Consider the following 17,925-nt stretch of genomic DNA (forward strand, 5'->3'; position numbering starts at 1 on the left):
TCTAAGTCCAGACTGGTAAACTTTTGGAGGGCCTCTTTTAGCCTTTCCAGAAAGGCAGTGGGGTTCTCATTGGGCTCCTGAGTTATTGCTGAGACTGGGCACAGTCCCACATATTAATAGGCTTCCCTCTGTTTTCATGGGTGGACTTTTTAAGGGGTGAGTCTTTTTGAAGCTTATCCTACCCAGAATTGTAGCAGCCTGAGAGCCAGGCGTCCCTGGGTCATGGTGCAGATCCCCAGGCAGGGTGAGGCATGATGACCTCCTGGGACCCCCAGGCTGGAGTTTGGGTGTCCCCAAGGTCTCCAGCGTGACCAGTGCTAGGTAGGATTAAGGGGTTGGATATTATACAATATTTTCCTCCCAAGGCCAGCTATTTTCTGGTTATCCCTCTAGAAGATTGTAGAGGCAACATTGTGGGCCCGGATGAGGCTGAGGAAGGGAGCATGAAACAGGAGGGAAGGGGGCGCAGAGCACAACCTTTGAAAGAATGACAGAGCCCAAGGGCATAAGGTAAACCGAATAAAAATCAATTGGGTCCAGGATGACAAGTCAAATTCAAGTAAACCTTAATCCCCAATCTGTAAGCCAAAGGACACACCCAGAGATGGCAGAACAGCTCTAAGACACTGTCAAAAGAGGGAGGAGTGGGGTGATTGTCCAATGGCTGGGATGATCCTCCCACTCATTAGCATATCAATTAACCCCCTATGGCAAAACCTAACCAGGCCCATTCTGTGGCCTGAGCCCTTGTCCTCGGCAATGGCACACACCCTGAAGCATGGCTTTTCTCTGAATCCTAACAAATCCACTTCTTACTTTTTGGCCGGGCTCATCCAGGGAGAGAGCTGAAGGACAGGAGGAACAATCAGTGGGAAAAAGGTGCCAAGGAATCCCCTTCATGGCCTGCTGGAAAATTTGCTAAATTCCTGACTGGCGCTCACAGTTTTCATTGGTCTGATTTTTTGGCACAGAGAAGAGTAAGGACAGAAGAACCCCCACCGGCTTGGGTAACCGCTACTGGGGCCCAGCAGAGAGCGCCTTTGGGACATACCACAGAGTAGCCTCTCCAGAGTCCCTCAGTTGCACCCACTGCTGCCCGCCTGTCTGCGGGGGGTTCCAGGAAACAAGAAACAGAGAATGTAAAGGAGTTAAGATTTTGTTAGGCATGTCCCTCCAGCCATAGGAGCGAGGACCTCCTGCCTTAACCGGAGGTCTTCTGGAATCTGAGGCTGAGCCGCATGGGCTTTCTGCTGAGTTCATTTCTCGCTGCCCCGGTTTCCAGCACGACGGGCCTTCCCCTGTCCTGGGTTTTCTTCCGCGTTCTACTGCGGGAGCTTGGCTGAGCCGGGCTCCTGCTGCGCTTGGCCTCTTGCGCGCGGAGGTTGTTTCAGCCAGGTTAACCCCGAGTCACGGCACCGTAGATGTCAGGTGAGTGTATGCTTCTTGGTTCTTTGTCTCATCACAACAAAGATTGGGAGAGACGGACATTAAAGCCCCCTCGGCGTGTTACAACTCTCAGGTCTTGGAAAGACCGTGTTATAGCTCTCAGGTCTCAAACGGACCGTGTTATAGCTCTTAGATAAATCAGTGTTACAGCTCTATTTTATTTAGAAAATAATAGGAAAATCCATCTTCAAGGTGTGAGGGCATGTCGACCCAACGACATGAAGAGAAGATTGCCGCAGCGCACGGGAGGGAGAGAGAAGAGAGCTTTGGTTCCTCTTCTTATATGTTTTTCTCTCCCTGGGCCTGTCCTATGTAAATTGGGCCAGCCAGGAGTGCTGTTTGTTTTACGTGAGGTTCTCACTCCGGTCCTCGGACCTTCCTTTGTTCTATTTTCGCGGGCTTTTCCCTTCCAGGTCTCTTAGCCACCACCATTCTGGACTCCCTTTTCCCTATTCTAACTACCTAACAGTATGATATAATTTTAGTGACTTATAAAATATTTCATCCTTTCATTAAACAAGCACTTTATTTATATGCCTGCTATTGGGTGCTGGGCACTGGGAATATAAAGGTAAATCCCGAGGACTTCCCTGGCAGCCCAGTGCTTAAGGCCTTGTGCTTTTTTTTGTTGGTTTTTTTAAATTGGAGGATTGTGTTGGTCTCTACCAAATATCAACATGAATCAGCCCTAGGTATGCATAGGTTCCCCCTCATCCTGAAGCTCCCTTCCCCCTTGCTCCCCATCTCGCCTCTCTAGGTTATCACAAAGTACTGGATTTGAGCTCCCTGCATCATACAGCAGATTTCCACTTGCAGTCTAATTAGACAGCTTGATTTTAATGCAGGGAAACTAGGATCCCACAGTGGTTCAGCATGGCTGGGAAAAAAAGGAAAAACAGATCGATTTCCTGTCTGCAAGAAGCTCAGTTTAGTGCCAGGGTAGTACCCAGCATGGGGAATTCTGTGAGCTCTAAGAATACCACCCTCTTCCTCAAGAGAACTTCTTTGGTTTATTACTGTAAAGGGTGTCTTTAATTTTTTTCACTTTATAAGTTTATTGCTAGTAAACAGAAATACAGTTGATTGTTGTATATTGGTTTTTAATTCACAAGTCTTGCTAGACTTGTGTTAATTTTAGTGGTATATCTGTTAATTCTTTTAGGTTTATAGATTCAAATGAGGGCAGTTATGTTTCATTCATGACTAGGACCTGCTATACAAAGGGAATGACTGCAGTGTTTCACCATTAAATTATATAGTGTAGTTTTTTGTAGATATCCTTTATGAAGTTTAGGAAGGTTACCTGCATGTTTGTGGGTGCACTTCGCCTATAGTGTTTCTTTCTCATTGCATCCTTGTCAGGTTTTGGTATTAAAGTTATGTTAAGTTTTCTTTAGTTGCTGGTAGAGTGTTAGTTATTTAAATAGTGATAGCTTGTAATAGTCATCTAGGCCTCAAGTTTTGTTTGTGGATGTTTTCTTTTTTTTTTTTAACCAATATAATTTCTTTAATGATTATAATATTCTTCAGATGTATTATTTCATGAGTCAGATTTTGATAGGTTGTACTTTTTAATAAATTCTCCATCTTATCTAAATTTGAAAAATTTTGGCCTTATGTTGTCAATAATATCTTCTTTTCATTTTCCTCTGACATCTATGGTTGTGTCCCCGTTTATTCCTGGCATTGTCTTCTTTTCCTTTCCTTTTCTTTTTGCCTTTTTGACCCATCATGCCAGCGACTGTCCATTTTAACGTTTTGTTTACCTTTTCTGTCCATTTTTTTAGTTCCTTAGTATCTGCTCTTTGATTATTATTAAGGTAGATTGTTTGGCATACTTTTGGGATAGTAGGCAGAGCTAAGACTTAGTTGCATTTTATTACCTTGCTGTGAGTAATTCTTCATATTTTTTTCATATACATTAGGTCTTTGATTATTTTGTCCAAATAAACTTAGCTTAAACTTTAACGTTCATCTGTAAACATCCTTTAATTAAACAGTGATGTATAATCTTTAAATCATGTTGGAATTAAAATCAACTGTTCCTAATGTTTTTTTATATAATTTATTTATTTATTTTTGGTTGTACTGGGTCTTGACTGCCGCGTGGAGCGTGGAGGCTACTCCAGCTGCGGAGCCGGGCTTCTCTCCCGTTGCAGAGCGTGGGCCCTACAGTGCCCAGGCTTCCAGAGCCCTGCGTGGCGCCGCGGCCTGCGTGCTCACTGGCTGCAGCTCACGGGCTCTAGAGCGTGGCCTCAGCAGCTGTGGTGCACGGCTTAATTACCTCATAGCATGTGGAGTATTTCCAGAGGAGTGATCACACCCAACCCAGGGATTGAAGGCACATTCTTAACCACTGGACCACCAGGGCAGTCCTAGTGCTAATGGTTTTATGCATCTTTTTAATGTTCATTTGCTTCTTTTGATACAAAAAAATCAAAGGGATTCTTTGTATGGATGATGAATTGTCTGTTGCATCTAAAATGAAGGTAGATTTTATTTAATATTTCGACCCCCCAAAGTATTACTATTTTTTAATTCAATTTTGGGTATAAATGTGGCATTTAGGGGGCAGATCTTAACCACTCTGATATTGGGTTTTTTTTTTTAATATTATGTTTTGATTGGACACAGTTTAAATGCCTTTGGTCTGTAATTACTTTACCCTTAGTAATTATTATTAACCTGTGTAATAAACTTTTTTTATTATTTCAACTTTTACTTTAGCTTTTTAATGATTTGTATAAGAATAATGCAAATCGTGCTGAGAATACAGAAAGAAGGCAAAATCAGAATTATTTTATGGAAATGATGACTGTAGAAGGAGTCTATGACTACCTGATGTATGTAGGTAAGATATCTGTGGTTACTGTTAAAACCCATGTTATATTTCTTCTGTGATGCAAATTAATGCTCTTGCGTATTGCTGCATTATAATTTTTTTTAATTGAAGGTACTTTTTAAATTAAGAATTCAATATGTAGAATATAATTGGTCTTGAACATATTAAAGTTATTAGTGTTTAAAAATAAAATATTGACCATTTGTATTTTTGTATTGGAAAATGTTCAGGTAACTATTTACCTTAATGGAATGTTCTGTGTGATCCTTCTCAGGACAGGTGGTTTTCCAGGTTCCTGACTGGCTTCATCATCTCTTAATGGGAACTCGAATCCTCTTTAAAAACACCCTGGAAATGTATACTGATTACTATCTTCATTGTAAACTAGAACAGCTCTTTCAGGAGCACCGTCTGGTTTCACTTATAACACTTCTCAGAGGTTTGTATTTCGTCATGTGTTTGTTTCATGTTTGAATACTCAATTTTTATTTAATTTTAATTAGATCTCAAAGAGTGAGAAGCCTGGCTTTTCTTTGCTTTTATTAGTATTACTACCATGAGGAAATACTTTGTATATAATAAATAGATAAAAATTCCTGCAAATGTTTCTTTTTTAAAAACTGTTAATTTTTTATAAGATTCTTTTTTTTAAGACTTATTTTATTCATTTATTTATGGCTGCTTAATAAACTGAAACGGGAACCCACTCCAGTGGGGTCAACGACACAGCCCATGGGGTCACAAAGAGTCGGACAGGGCTGAGCACTTAGGCTGCGCTGGGCCGTCCTTGCTGCCCTCGGCTTTCTCTCGTTGCAGCGAGTGTGGGCGGCTCTCCAGCTGTGCTGAGCCGGCTCCTCGTGGCAGTGGTTGCCCTTGTCGTGGAGCAAGGCTCCAGAGCACAGGCTCGGTAGTTGTGACTCGCAGGCTGAGTTGTCCCTCAGTGTCTGGGATCTTCCCAGACCAGGGACTGAACTCTCCCCTACCCTGGCAGGCGCTCCCAGGGAGGCCCCGCCTGTTTATTTTAAGGCGGGTAATTGCTTCCCAGGGCTGTGCTGGTCTCTGCCGCACATCAGCAGGAACCAGCTGGGTGTATGCATATGTCACCGCTCTCTCGAACCCAGCAAGTATTTTTTTGTCTCTTTTTAGATGCTGTATTTTGTGAAAACACTGAACCTCGCTCTCTTCAAGATAAGCAAAAACGAGCAAAGCAGACTTTTGAAGGAATGATGAACTACATTCCAGGTATAATATTTAAAAAGTAGTTTAATATAGATTAGCACTCTTTGGTGGTCACAATGTATAGTAATTACTGAGGCTGATTTTTATTGTGAGTTTTTATTTTGGAAGTAGTTATAAGAGCCAGTTAAAATTAACTCATTCATTAAATGGAATTTGGTTTTTATGTTAACACTAAGAACTTTTAGATAAGGCTGTTTCTACTCACACGATAGTTAGATTCTCTCAGTAACTTAGAATCAAACTGATCATAGTGGTATGTCTGTGGGACAGCTGGAGTCCTGCTGGTCACTTCACCATGAGGAGAGCTACATTAGTGTGTGTGAGTTAGAGGTCAGAATTCATTCATTCATCCTGAATTTACTGAACACCTTCCATGTGCCAGGCACTTAGCAGAGTGCAGGAGATATAAAAATTGTACTTGGGCAGCTCAAACTGGCAGGAAGATAGACACACAGACAAGACGTACCTGTGATAATAAAAACTTGTTTAGGTTATGCAGTATCTCAAAGGAGCAGGGTGAATCCCTCTCATAAAGGAGGTAGGCTTGAGTGAATGGTTAGTAGCCTCTTACTGAGATGTGAGTATAAGGAAAAAACATCAAGGGGTCAAAGCAGATGATACTTAATTTAGGACATTTTGAATGTGACAAGCCTATCTATATATTATTCAGGAGGCAATGTTAAACAATTAAATACCCAGGTTTTGGAATTGGAGGAGCGATGATATAAGATGAGATATGGGAGTCAGGTGTGAGTGGGTAATGCCCAGCAAGAAAATATAGAGTAAAAATTGAAGATGCCGTAGAGAATCCTCATCACTGAAAAATGAGTCTCAGAATGGTCCTGCTTAATTTTGAAGACAAGTTCTGTCCCCAGTCTGAATGTAAATGTGAACCACAGCTATTTTTGAGTGAATCTTTTGTAGGTATATGATGAAGTCATTTCTTCCTTCTTTGTAATGTAATATCGTGACCTTCTATATTGTAATGTACATTCATGGTTTTAACTGTCTTAGTTTTAATATTTAGAAACATGGAAAGCCCGTGAATATAATAATTGTAATTTTGCTCAGCCATGAATTTGAGTCACATCTGCTTCAAGACTTCCATTTGGAAAGGGGTGATTCAGCTTGTGAGGAAGCATAACATGCCTTCCTGTTGTCCTCTACTCATTTCCTCCTTAGTGATTCTTGAACAATCTGAAAGGATCGTCTATTTTTGTCCATGATGCTTCATGCATATTAATTGGAAAATTCTGTGTAGTATTGGTGAATTAGGGGATTCACAAAGATGCATTATGGGCCATCTCTCTTGAAAACTATCAAGGATCTACTGAACTTAGTATAAATTAAATTTTGCCTCTCAGGGTTAGATTTACCCTGTAAAAGCAAACATAAAATGAAGATTTTCCTTGAACAACATTAAGCGTTTCATTATGATTGGAGGGGAAAGGACAAATACTTGAGCACCTTGTTTACTTAAGAATAAGTTTCTTTTCCTGCTTGGAGGAAACCATTCAGCACAGATTTTACTAAGGACTGACTATTACCGAGAGTGATACTTGACTGCTTTGTAGTCAGACATGAATTAGAACTTTTGGGAGCAAACTTGTATTTAAACAGTTTCCCAAAAGATTATTCTGTAAGCTAGTAGTAATTTTGCAAAAAATACAGAAATAAATTGGTCATATTCGTTGAAGACAGTCTCTGTTCACCATAAAATTAAATTAATTAAATTTTTAAAAATATTAAGATATTCAAACATGAAAATACGGAGAGTGAAAAGTAGAAGTGATCCTGTCCCCACTGTGCAGAAGTAGCGGTATGTTTCCACTGGTGTTGATCCTCGCAGACGGTTTCTTTGTATCTCTGTATATGTATGCACAAGTGTATGTACCTAGTGTTTTATTTTATTTTATTTGAATGGGATAATAAAATAGGTATTGTTTCCCAACTGTCTTTTATCCTTAATAGTATAAGTAGATTTCTTTATTGTAACATTCCTGAGAGCTTACAGCTATGCCTTGTGCATTGTGAATCTTTAAATTCAGGACTCATGATGCTGCATCTCTAACTTGACCACAGAGCCCTTTTCTCTAAGTGCTTCTTACTGAAGCACTGATTTAGGAAATGCTGACTTACAGTTTTTACGTAATACCTGGGGGAGAGGGTAGAGATTTTGCCTTATGATCCAGTAAATGATGAGTCACTGTATAATATAAAATTGTTTCACATGTGGCTTTCTTGTTTAGACTTGATAGTCAAGTGTATTGGTGAGGAAGCCAAGTATGAAAGCATCAGACTTCTTTTTGAGGGTTTACAGCAGCCCGTTCTCAACAAGCAGGTAAAGTTCATTAAAGCGGTTTGCCTCGGGTCCGCTTGGTTTGGTGACTGACACAGTGGCGTGTCTGGCGTGTTAACTGTGCAGTGATGCTCTGCTAAGTGAAGGCAAGTGATTCAAACATGCGGATGGAATCAAGGTGTCTTTTGTTAACTCTTTTTGCTCATTACCTTTTTTTTTTTCCATAACATGATTGAAAATAAATATTCACTATAGGAAATTTGGAATATACCAGGTGGATTCTTTACCACTAGCACCACCAGGGAAGCAAAAATCCATGAAATAAAGTAAAAACTTAAATATTAAGAATTCCATCATTCGTTCAGGTTATATACAATAACTGCAATTAACATTTTACTGCTTATCAGTTCAGTTCAGTCGCTCAATCGTGTCTGACTCTGTGACCCCATGGACTACAGCAGACCAGGCCTCCCTGTCCATCACCAACTCACAGAGTTCACCCAAACTCATGTCCATTGAGTCAGTGATGCCGTCCAGCCAACTCATCCTCTACTGTCCTGTTTCCTCCCGCCTTCAGTCTTTCCCAGCATCAGGGTCTTTTCACATGAGTCAGTTCTTCGCATCAGGTGGCCAAAAGTATTGGAGCTTCACCTTCAATATCAGTCCTTCCAATGAATATTCAGGACTGATTTCCTTTAGGAAATCAGTTGGATCTGATTTCCAACCAGTTGAACTGGTTGGATCTCCTTGCAGTCCAAGGGACTCTCAAGAGTCTTCTCCAACACCACAGTTCAAAAGCACCAATTCTTTGGCACTCAGTTTTCATTATAGTCCAACTCTCACATCCATACATGACTACTGAAATCATAGCTTTGACTAGACGGACCTTTGTTGGCAAAGTAATGTCTCTACTTTTTAATTTGCTGTCTAGGTTGGTCATAATTTTTCTCAAAGGAGCAAGCATCTTTTAATTTCATGGCTACAATCACCATTTGCAGTGATTTTGGAGTCTCAAAAAGTAAAGTCTGTCACTGTTTCCACTGTTTCCCCATCTGTTTGCCATGAGGTGATGGGACTGGATGCCATGATCTTAGTTTTCTGAATGTTGATCTTTAAGCCAACATTTTCACTCTCCTCTTTCACTTTCATTAAGAGGCTCTTTAGTTCTTCTTCACTTTCTGCCATAAGGGTGGTATCATCTGCATATCTGAGGTTATTGATATTTCTCTTGGCAATCTTGATTCCAGCTTGGGCTTCATCCAGTCCAGCATTTCTTAGGATGTACTCTGCATATAAGTTAAATAAGCAGGGTGACAATATACAGCCTTGGAACCAGTCTGTTGTTCCATGTCCAGTTCTAGCTGTTGCTTCCTGACCTGCATACAGATTTCTCAGGTGGCAGGTCAGGTGGTCTGGTATTCCCATCTCTTTCAGAATTTTCCACACTTTGTTGTGATCCACACAGTCAAAGGCTTTGGCATAGTCAATAAAACTGAAATAGATGTTTTTCTGGAACTCTCTTGCCTTTTCAATGATCCAGCGGATGTTGGCAATTTCATCTGTGGTTCCTCTGCCTTTTCTAAATCCAGCTTGAACATCTGGAAGTTCATGGTTCACATATTGCTGAAGCCTGGCTTGGAGAATTTTGAGCATTACTTTACTAGCGTGTGAGATGAGTGCAACTGTGCGGTAGTTTGAGCATTCTTTGGGATTGCCTTTCTTTGGGATTAGAATGAAAACTGACCTTTTCCAGTCCTGTGGCCACTGCTGAGTTTTTCAAACTTGCTGGCATATTGAGTGCAGCACTTCGACAGCATCATCTTTTAGGATTTGAAATAGCTCAAGTGGAATTCCATCACCTCCACTAGCTTTGTAGTGATGCTTCCTAAGGCCCATTTGACTTCGCATTCCAAGATGTCTGGCTCTAGGTGAGTGATTACACCATCATGATTATCTGGATTGTGAAGATCTTTTTTGTATAGTTCTTCTGTGTATTCTTGCTACCTCTTCTTAATATCTTCTGCTTCTGTTAGGTCCATGGCATTTTTGTCCTTTATTGAGGCCATCTTTGCATGAAATGTTCCCTTGGTATCTCTAATTTTCTTGAAGAGATCTATAGTCTTTCCCATTCTGTTGTTTCCCTCTGTTTCTTTGCATTGATCACTGAGCAAGACTTTGTTACCTCTCCTTGCTATTCTTTGGAACTCTGCATTCAAATAGGTATATCTTTCCTTTTCTGTTTTGCCTTTAGTCTCACATGTTCTGTTGAGATCTTAACACATTTCAAATTTTGTATGAAGCCTATTTCTTTAAATTTGTTGTTATATATGAAATATTTAACATCAAATAAATTACAAGGCATAATAATAAAATGTAAACATGTGAAAACATATCTATCTAAAACTCATCCTAAAAATAGAACATTATGGACCTTGTTGAAGCTACTTTTTTTTTTTTGTCTAATTCCTTAAAATCTTTGTTTTTTGCATTTTAGCTGACTTACGTTTTATTGGACATTGTGATACAAGAACTGTTCCCAGAACTCAATAAGGTAACTGAAAAGCAGCACTTTCTGTATGTTTTGGTGGAGTCCTGACGTTTAGTTAGGGACATAAACATTAAGGAAACCCTTGTGACACTGCTGGTTTTAAAAATTAACAACCTTAACAAATAGCTCTTTGTATTTTCTTCATTCAACATGCTTAAACGTAGAGTGGAATTGGGGATGTATGCACTGGATAGCCCCTGCCTTGGCCTCCCGCCTTCCTGATTGCAGTCAGATGGGATGTTGTGCAGAGGAGGGCGAGAGTGCGCATCCCGTCTCTGGGATGGGCCCAGCTCTGCAGGCGGCCATCTGCAGGCTGAAGGCTGGGTGAGCGTTCCTAAGGCAGCTGAGCTCGTGTGGAGCCAAAAACAAACACAGAATGAATGGGAGTTGGAGGCTGGTGATGTTGTTATTACCTTGAGTCCTGCAGATTCTGAGTTTTGAGCATTGCCTTTTTACCTTGTTTATTTTTTTGACTAATCCCTTTGGTCAGATGAAATAACTATGCAGGGTTGTGATACAGCAGTGAAATGTTAGTTTTATAGAGGAAACTAGATTTGGACTATTTACCTGTGGAATACAAGTTTTCAAGTGATAGCAGTATTCAGTGTGGATTAAAACAGGGTGGCAGTTACGGACATTTTGTATTCAATTTACATAGTAATCAGTACCAGGAAATTCCAGCTCTCTGTTTGAAGCTTTATGAGGTCTATCACATGCTTTTTTCCTCCTCTCTAAAACGTAAATATTATCTGTGGCATATGCCAGCTAATTTCTTGCGGGTTTTAACACATACATATATATGTTTTAGGCTAGAAGTTTAATACACTGGAACTGTAAGGCAGTTCACAAATGAATTCTTGTTTGTTTTTCCTCTTCTATTAAATAGATTTATTTTTACTTTAGGTACAAAAGGAAGTTACATCTGTGACGTCCTGGATATAAACATTTGGATTTGGGGTAGAATAACCAGTTGAAATGTTTGCTGTGCTATTGTAGTATCTATGTACTGTCTTTTCTTTTACTTTTGTATATTCTTGTATATATCATGTAATTCAGTGTCTGAAGTTTTGATTTTGTTTTAATAAAGACTAACAGATTTAATAATGATGAAAACTGATTGGGTCTCATTGCCTTTCATTTTACGTCTCTTATCCAAATTTTCTTAGATCTATGTCACTTGTTATTGCTGTTTTTAAAAGAGATATTTTAATTCATAATCTTCTTGGGGCAAATCAGTTAGACTGATAACTTTGAAAGTACTGTATCACTTTGAAAATAATTATTTTTAGTGTAGAGATCTGATTTGCTGTCTTATTTGGAGTTAATAATTTTAGCAGATTTATTCCAGTCCCCCTTCTCATTTTTCTGTGTAGTTAACTGTGTGTCTGTAAAGAAGACATACTTTATAAGTTTTTCATAACAAGCAAGGGACTTCTTACTCTTCTTAGATGATTGACAGGTTATATTTAACCCTTTTGTGTGTGAAAACTGGCTACTTACAGATATTTGTGATTGTGTGGTTACAACTGCATTTCACTGAACATCTGTAACTATAATCCAAAAGTTTATATAAACAGTTTAGTCAAGTGGATTTTTGGTTTATGTTGTCTCTCCAAAAGAAAGGTATGAATTCACTGTATTCTTTCGGGAAAGTGAAATAATTATTTTTAAAGGTTCATCCTATAGAGTTCTGCTTATAATTTCTTTTCATGCTGTGTTTTTCTCCCTGAATCATATTTGTCTTTCAAGATTGGGCATTCTGTGTTTGGTTATTGGCTGTAGTGTGCATTCAGAATATATTTATTGAGTTCAACCATGTATCAAGTGCTGATAATGTGGGAACTCTAAATATAATTTGGAAAGTGAAACCAATTGAATGATACTGTTCAGTTATTTTTTTCCCAGTTTTGAAAAATGGTCTTTAGATATTACAAAATTTTTAAAAGGTTTTGCCAGTAGTTCTATTATCTTTTTAATTGCTTAAAAATTCTAAACTGTGTGTGAGTTTCTGTGCATCAGTGCTTTTAACCAAGCCTTCAACATTTTACTTACTTCTCAGGGGCAGGTGGGAAATTAATCAAGCTAACTCTTCACATTTAAATCTGTAGCATTTTGGCTGGAAAAATAAAATATTTACAGCCCTTTTATGCCATTCTTATCTACTTTGCTATAAATTGTGATATTTTGTTTATTTAGATGAGAAAAAATTCTTATGAGTGTATCAAACAACCTGGGCTTACCCTGATAAAATACCATAAATGGGGTGACTTAACAGAATTTTATTTCTCACACTTCTGGAGGCTGGTAAGTCCAAAATCAAGGTACCCACAAGGTACATTTCATTCTGGGACCTCTTCCTTGGTCTGTAAATGACTGCCTTTTTTCCTGTGTACTCACATGACCTCTGTGTGTGGCCGTGTAGGAAGAAAGAAAGATCTTTCTCTGTTCTTTTCTTCTTTAAGGCCACGAATGCTCTTGGGTTAATGAGCTGATTTAACCTTAATTACCTCCTAAAGGCATCATCTCCAAATATAGTCATATTGGGATTTAGGGTTTTAATATGTGAATTTTAGAAGGACATATTTAAATCCATAGCAGTGGGTGAGCTTTATTTAAAGAAAATGTGATGTATGAAAATCTGTAAATACAAAGTCATTTGCATAATAAAAGAGGAAGGAACTGGATGCATTCCCTGATGGCCAGGCGTTTTATATCACATTTCACCATCCAGTAACTGTGAGATGGTGTTACTCCTCTTTTGTTATTTATATTGAAGTTAGAGAGAGCGGTGAAGTTGGAATTCAAACAGATCCGTCTCTAGTCTTGTACTCTTGTCAGTGTTGCCCCATGAAAGGAGTATTTTTTTCCAAAAATGAGTACTCTGGATTCCTTTAATGGTCCCCTGGTGCATTTCAGATATTTTACTTTGCACTTTCCTTACTATCCATCTTTATGTATGTCTTATACTGCATGAGTTTTACCTTTTGAAATGTGTTTAGAGAAATAACTGTGGTTGCAGGGATAAATAGATGAGAAGACACTGAAATTTATAAAGGACATTATGTCTGTGTTATAATCATTAAGCTATAGATATCAGAAGATTCTGAGAAATAGTTCAAACACTTAAATTATCTTTTATTGGGACTTCCCTGGTGGTCCAGCGGTTAAGAATCTGACTTCCCTTTCGGATCCGCCATCTGCGGTGGAACCGCCGCCAAGATGCAGATTTTCGTGAAGACCCTGACGGGGAAGACCATCACTCTCGAGGTCGAACCCTCGGATACAATAGAAAATGTAAAGGCCAAGATCCAGGATAAGGAAGGAATTCCTCCTGACCAGCAAAGACTGATCTTTGCTGGCAAGCAACTGGAAGATGGACGTACTTTGTCTGACTACAACATTCAAAAGGAGTCCACTCTTCATCTAGTGTTGAGACTTCGTGGTGGTGCTAAGAAAAGGAAGAAGAAGTCTTACACCACTCCCAAGAAGAACAAGCATAAGAGAAAGAAGGTTAAATTGGCTGTTCTGAAATACTATAAGGTGGATGAGAATGGCAAAATCAGTCGCCTTCGCCGAGAGTGTCCCTCAGATGAATGTGGTGCTGGAGTTTTTATGGCCAGTCACTTCGACAGACATTACTGTGGCAAATGTTGTCTGACCTATTGTTTCAACAAACCAGAAGACAAGTAATTGTATATTGGTTAATAAAGATATGAGCTAACATTTAAAAAAAAAAAAAAAAAAGAATCTGACTTCCAATGCAGGGGACTTGGGTTTGATCCCTGCTGGGGGAACTAAATTCCCACATGCCCAGGGAAAACTAAATACTCCCCCCATGCCCTGCACCACAGCTAGTGAGCCCGCGGGCCGCAACTAGTCAGGTCCTGCAGTGAGGGTCCCACGTGCTGCAAGCGAGACCCAACACAGCCAAACAGATAAATGTTTTTAAAATTATTTACTGACTTACTAAAAACGGTTAGATTTTACAATAAAAATATAAACAGAAGTCTAATTTGCCAGTGTTCTTTGTAATATATACATAAGTTGTAACTTCAGATATAGTCAATATTAGAATAAAAATTACCGACTGAATGAGCAAACAAACAGGTCTTGCTAGTCCTCTCCACTCCATTTCAAAGACTGTTCTCTTTATGTATACGTTAGTGTTGGCAATGGTGCTCGGTACATGAGGAGAAATCCTTAACCTGAGGCCTAAGGACCCTGGAAGATTTTAAGTCCATTGCAAATGGTTTTTATTTCACTATTTTTTATAAATTTGATGATGATTTTTTCTATCAAATTACACTAAAGTATTATTCCAGGTATTGGATGTGGCTGTATTCCAGTAAAACCTTATTTATGTGAAGCAGTGGCAAGCAGGATTTGGCCTTTAGGCTATAGTTTGCTGATCCCTGATGTAGAAGAACAAAAGTGGAGAGGGAAAAGGGATGCTATTAGAAAAACTGTAATCACCTTCGAATTAAGGAGCAGGGGGTGCATGGGTGCGTGCTTAGTCACTTCAGTCATGTCCAACTCTTTGCCTCCCCATTCCGCCAGGCTCCTCTGTCCATGGGCTCGAACCTGTGTCTCTTACATCTCCTGCATCGGCAGGTGGGTTCTTGACCACTCGTGCTACCTGGGAAATCCAGGGAGCAGGACAGGAGGCTAGGAAATTTATTTTTTAGAAAAAGGCAGCTATCCTTTTCAGGGAAGACTTAATTGGCCTTTTGGTTGCAGAGCGGTTACAGTAAAAAAGAGGCAAACTGCTCTGCGTGATGAAAAGGGTGGTTAGATAGAGAAATTATCTTCTGGAGGAGCTGATACTGGAGAAAAAGGACTGTGTGGCTTTGGGACTGAGTCCAGAGAGTGAGAGAGAAGTGGCAGAGGAGGAATTATTCATGATTTATTCAGTTTATTATACACGTGTGTATTGAGCAGTCACTGTGTGCCAGGCAGTTTCAGGTGCCAAGGATATATATTTGTGCATTTGTAAGCTTACATGGAGCCCAGGGAACAGAGACAGTATAAACAATGTAAATAAGAAAATAGTATATAGTATGTTAGAAAGTAACAAGTGCTCAGAAAAAAAATTAAACTGAAAAAGAAAATAGAATGGTAAGGGTTGCAGCTTACTGTGATCGTTGACATTGAAGAAAAGGACCTGAAGGTGAGAGGTTAAGCCATGCAGATATTTGGGAGCCCGTATTCCAAGTAGAGCAATAGCAAGTACAAAGGTTTGAGTGGAAGTGTGTCCATCTGAAAGAAATCTGCCCCAGTCACGGTGTGTGAAGGTAGATAGTGTCAGAGAAGTGAAGGGAAACAAGATCGCAATGGTCCTTGGAAGCCATTATGATAACTCACTTCTACTTGGTCTGTGATGGAAAGATTTTGAGCACATGAGCAACATTGTCTTTCTAATATTGTGATAGAATCACTTTGGTTACTGTGTTGACAGTGTTGAGAAGAGACTAAAGTGGAGTAAAAGTAGAGACAGAGGATTTCACTAGTGGTTAAGAATCTGCCTGCCATTGCAGGGGAGACAGGTTCAATCCCTGGTCCGGGAAGATTCCACATGCCTCTGGGCAGCTAAGCCTGTGTGCCTCCACCACTGAGCCCTGTGCTTCTCGGCAAGAGAAGTCGCCGCCGTGGCCCCACATACCGCGAGGAAGAGTAGCCCCCACTCCCTGCACATACAGAAAGCCCTCGCGTAGCAACAAGAACCCTGTGTAGCCAATAAATGAATAAATAAAAATTTAAAACGTAGAGACATGGCTCATTTAGGAGGCTGGTGAAGTAACTCAGGTGACATGACAGTGGTTTCAATCAGGGCAGTGCTTGTGAAGTTTTTGAGAAGTTGAAGCCTCTTTTTAGTTTTTTCAGTTAGGAAACAGGATATACTGATGGACGGGTTGTGAGTTTGAGAGAAAAATAGAGTAGCCAAGGATATTCCAAGGTTCAGTCTGAGCAATAAGAATGATGAAGGGTCCATTAAATGAGCTGAAGGGAATTGTGCCTGGCACCAGTTTTGAGGGGGGATCAAGAATCCACTTTTGGGCATGTAAAGTTTGGGATGCCTATTAATCATCTCAATTAGAGATGCCAGGTAGGCCATTGTATTTGTGAATCTGGAGTCCGTGGGAGAGATCTAGGCAGGGGTATAAATCTGCGTCACCAGCATTACAATGTAAAAGTGAATGAGAGCACAGAGGTTAAGTGTGAAGAGAAGACAGAAGCTATCCTAGGACCGTCCCCCTGCGGTTTCCAGTGCTTGACACTAAGAGAGCTGGAAAGGAACCCAAAAGGGACTCCCGAATGATGGGTTTGGTTGATGTTTTTTTTTTTTCTTTTTTAAAAAATTTTTATTTATTTACTGATGACTGTGCTGGCTCAGTAGTTGCAGCTCCCAGGTTCTAAGCAACGGACTTAAGAGAAGGGAGTGGCTACTGCTATCCACTCCAGTATTCTGGCCTGGAGAATTCCATGGACAGCAATCAGGGTCATCCCAGCTCAGGGATCAAACCTGTATCTCATGCATTGGCAGGTGGATTCTTTACCACTGAGCCACTGGGGAAGCCCTGACTGATGCTTTTTAGGAGCATTGCTGTCTCACATTGAGTTGTAAGTTTCATTTTGCATTGTAATTCCCTCCATTTATGCCTAATCTCTAAAGCTTTATTTTAACACTTGAGCATTATGCTAGCTGCTCTTGGCAGTGAAGGCAGCACTGTATCCATATTTTGGGATAATACAAGGTGGAGAAAAGCCGGTGCAGCACTGAGAGGCGGTGATGAGGTTCCCTGAAGAAGTTGTGGGGCAGCCTCGAGGGGCTCCCCTGGTAGCTCAGCTGGTGAAGAATTCGCCTGCAGTGCCAGAGACCCCGGTTTGATTCCTGGGTTGGGAAGATCCGCTAGAGAATCGATAAGCTACCCACTCCAGTATTCTTGGGCTTCCCTGGTGGCTCAGACGGTAAAGAATCCGCTCGCAGTGTGGGAGACCTGGATTCGATCCCTGGATTGGGAAGATCTCCTGGAGAAAGGAACGGCTACTGCTACCCACTCCAGTATTCTGGCCTGGAGAATTCCATGGACAGAGGAGCCTGGGGGGCTGCCGTCCACGGGGTCACAGAGTCGGACACCACTGAGTGATTTCACTCACTTACACTAGAGCAAATGCAGGAACCTGGCCATGTAAGCAAGTCCTGGCAACTCTCACAAACAGGAAGGGCCTTGCCAACTTATTTTTAAAAATTAATTATTTTTGGCTATGCTGGGTCTTCGTTGCTGTGTGCAGGCTTTCTCTAGTTGTGGCGAGCTGGGCCGCTCTCTAGTTGTAGTGCGCGGGCCTCTCATTGCGGTGGCTTCTCTTGCTGTGGAGCATGGACTCCGGGCTCCGGAGCGCGCGGGCTCAGTAAGCTCAGCACTCAGCCTCAGTAGCTGTGAAGCACAGGCTTGGTTGCTTTGCAGAATGTGGGGTCTTCCTGGACGCAGGGATCAAGTCCATACCCCTGAGTTGGCAGGTGAGCTCTTGACCACTGAGCCGCCAGGTAGCCCC

The 17,925-nt window shown here is 40.6% G+C and overlaps 2 protein-coding genes across 6 annotated transcripts in view; both read left to right on the top strand.

The window, feature by feature from the left end:
- The window catches only part of SNX14 (sorting nexin 14), a 74,619-nt gene extending 63,128 nt beyond the window's left edge, over positions 1–11,491 (top strand). For all 5 annotated transcript variants that reach the window (XM_061131471.1, XM_061131473.1, XM_061131472.1 and 2 more), the window contains 6 exons: positions 4,174–4,297; positions 4,563–4,727; positions 5,435–5,530; positions 7,777–7,868; positions 10,321–10,377; positions 11,278–11,491. In XM_061131471.1, the coding sequence (XP_060987454.1) occupies positions 4,174–4,297; positions 4,563–4,727; positions 5,435–5,530; positions 7,777–7,868; positions 10,321–10,377; positions 11,278–11,316 (573 nt within the window). In that variant the 3' untranslated portion in view covers positions 11,317–11,491. The remainder of the gene's footprint in view (positions 1–4,173; positions 4,298–4,562; positions 4,728–5,434; positions 5,531–7,776; positions 7,869–10,320; positions 10,378–11,277) is intronic.
- Positions 11,492–13,543: 2,052 nt separating this feature from the next.
- LOC133047975 (ubiquitin-ribosomal protein eS31 fusion protein) lies at positions 13,544–14,097 on the top strand. Its single transcript, XM_061131476.1, has one exon. The coding sequence runs from the start codon at positions 13,594–13,596 to the stop codon at positions 14,062–14,064; it is 471 nt and encodes a 156-aa protein (XP_060987459.1). The 5' UTR covers positions 13,544–13,593; the 3' UTR covers positions 14,065–14,097.
- Positions 14,098–17,925: the final 3,828 nt, after the last annotated feature.

The sequence above is a fragment of the Dama dama genome, chromosome 28 (assembly GCF_033118175.1).
Source record: "Dama dama isolate Ldn47 chromosome 28, ASM3311817v1, whole genome shotgun sequence".
Taxonomy (NCBI): domain Eukaryota; kingdom Metazoa; phylum Chordata; class Mammalia; order Artiodactyla; family Cervidae; genus Dama; species Dama dama.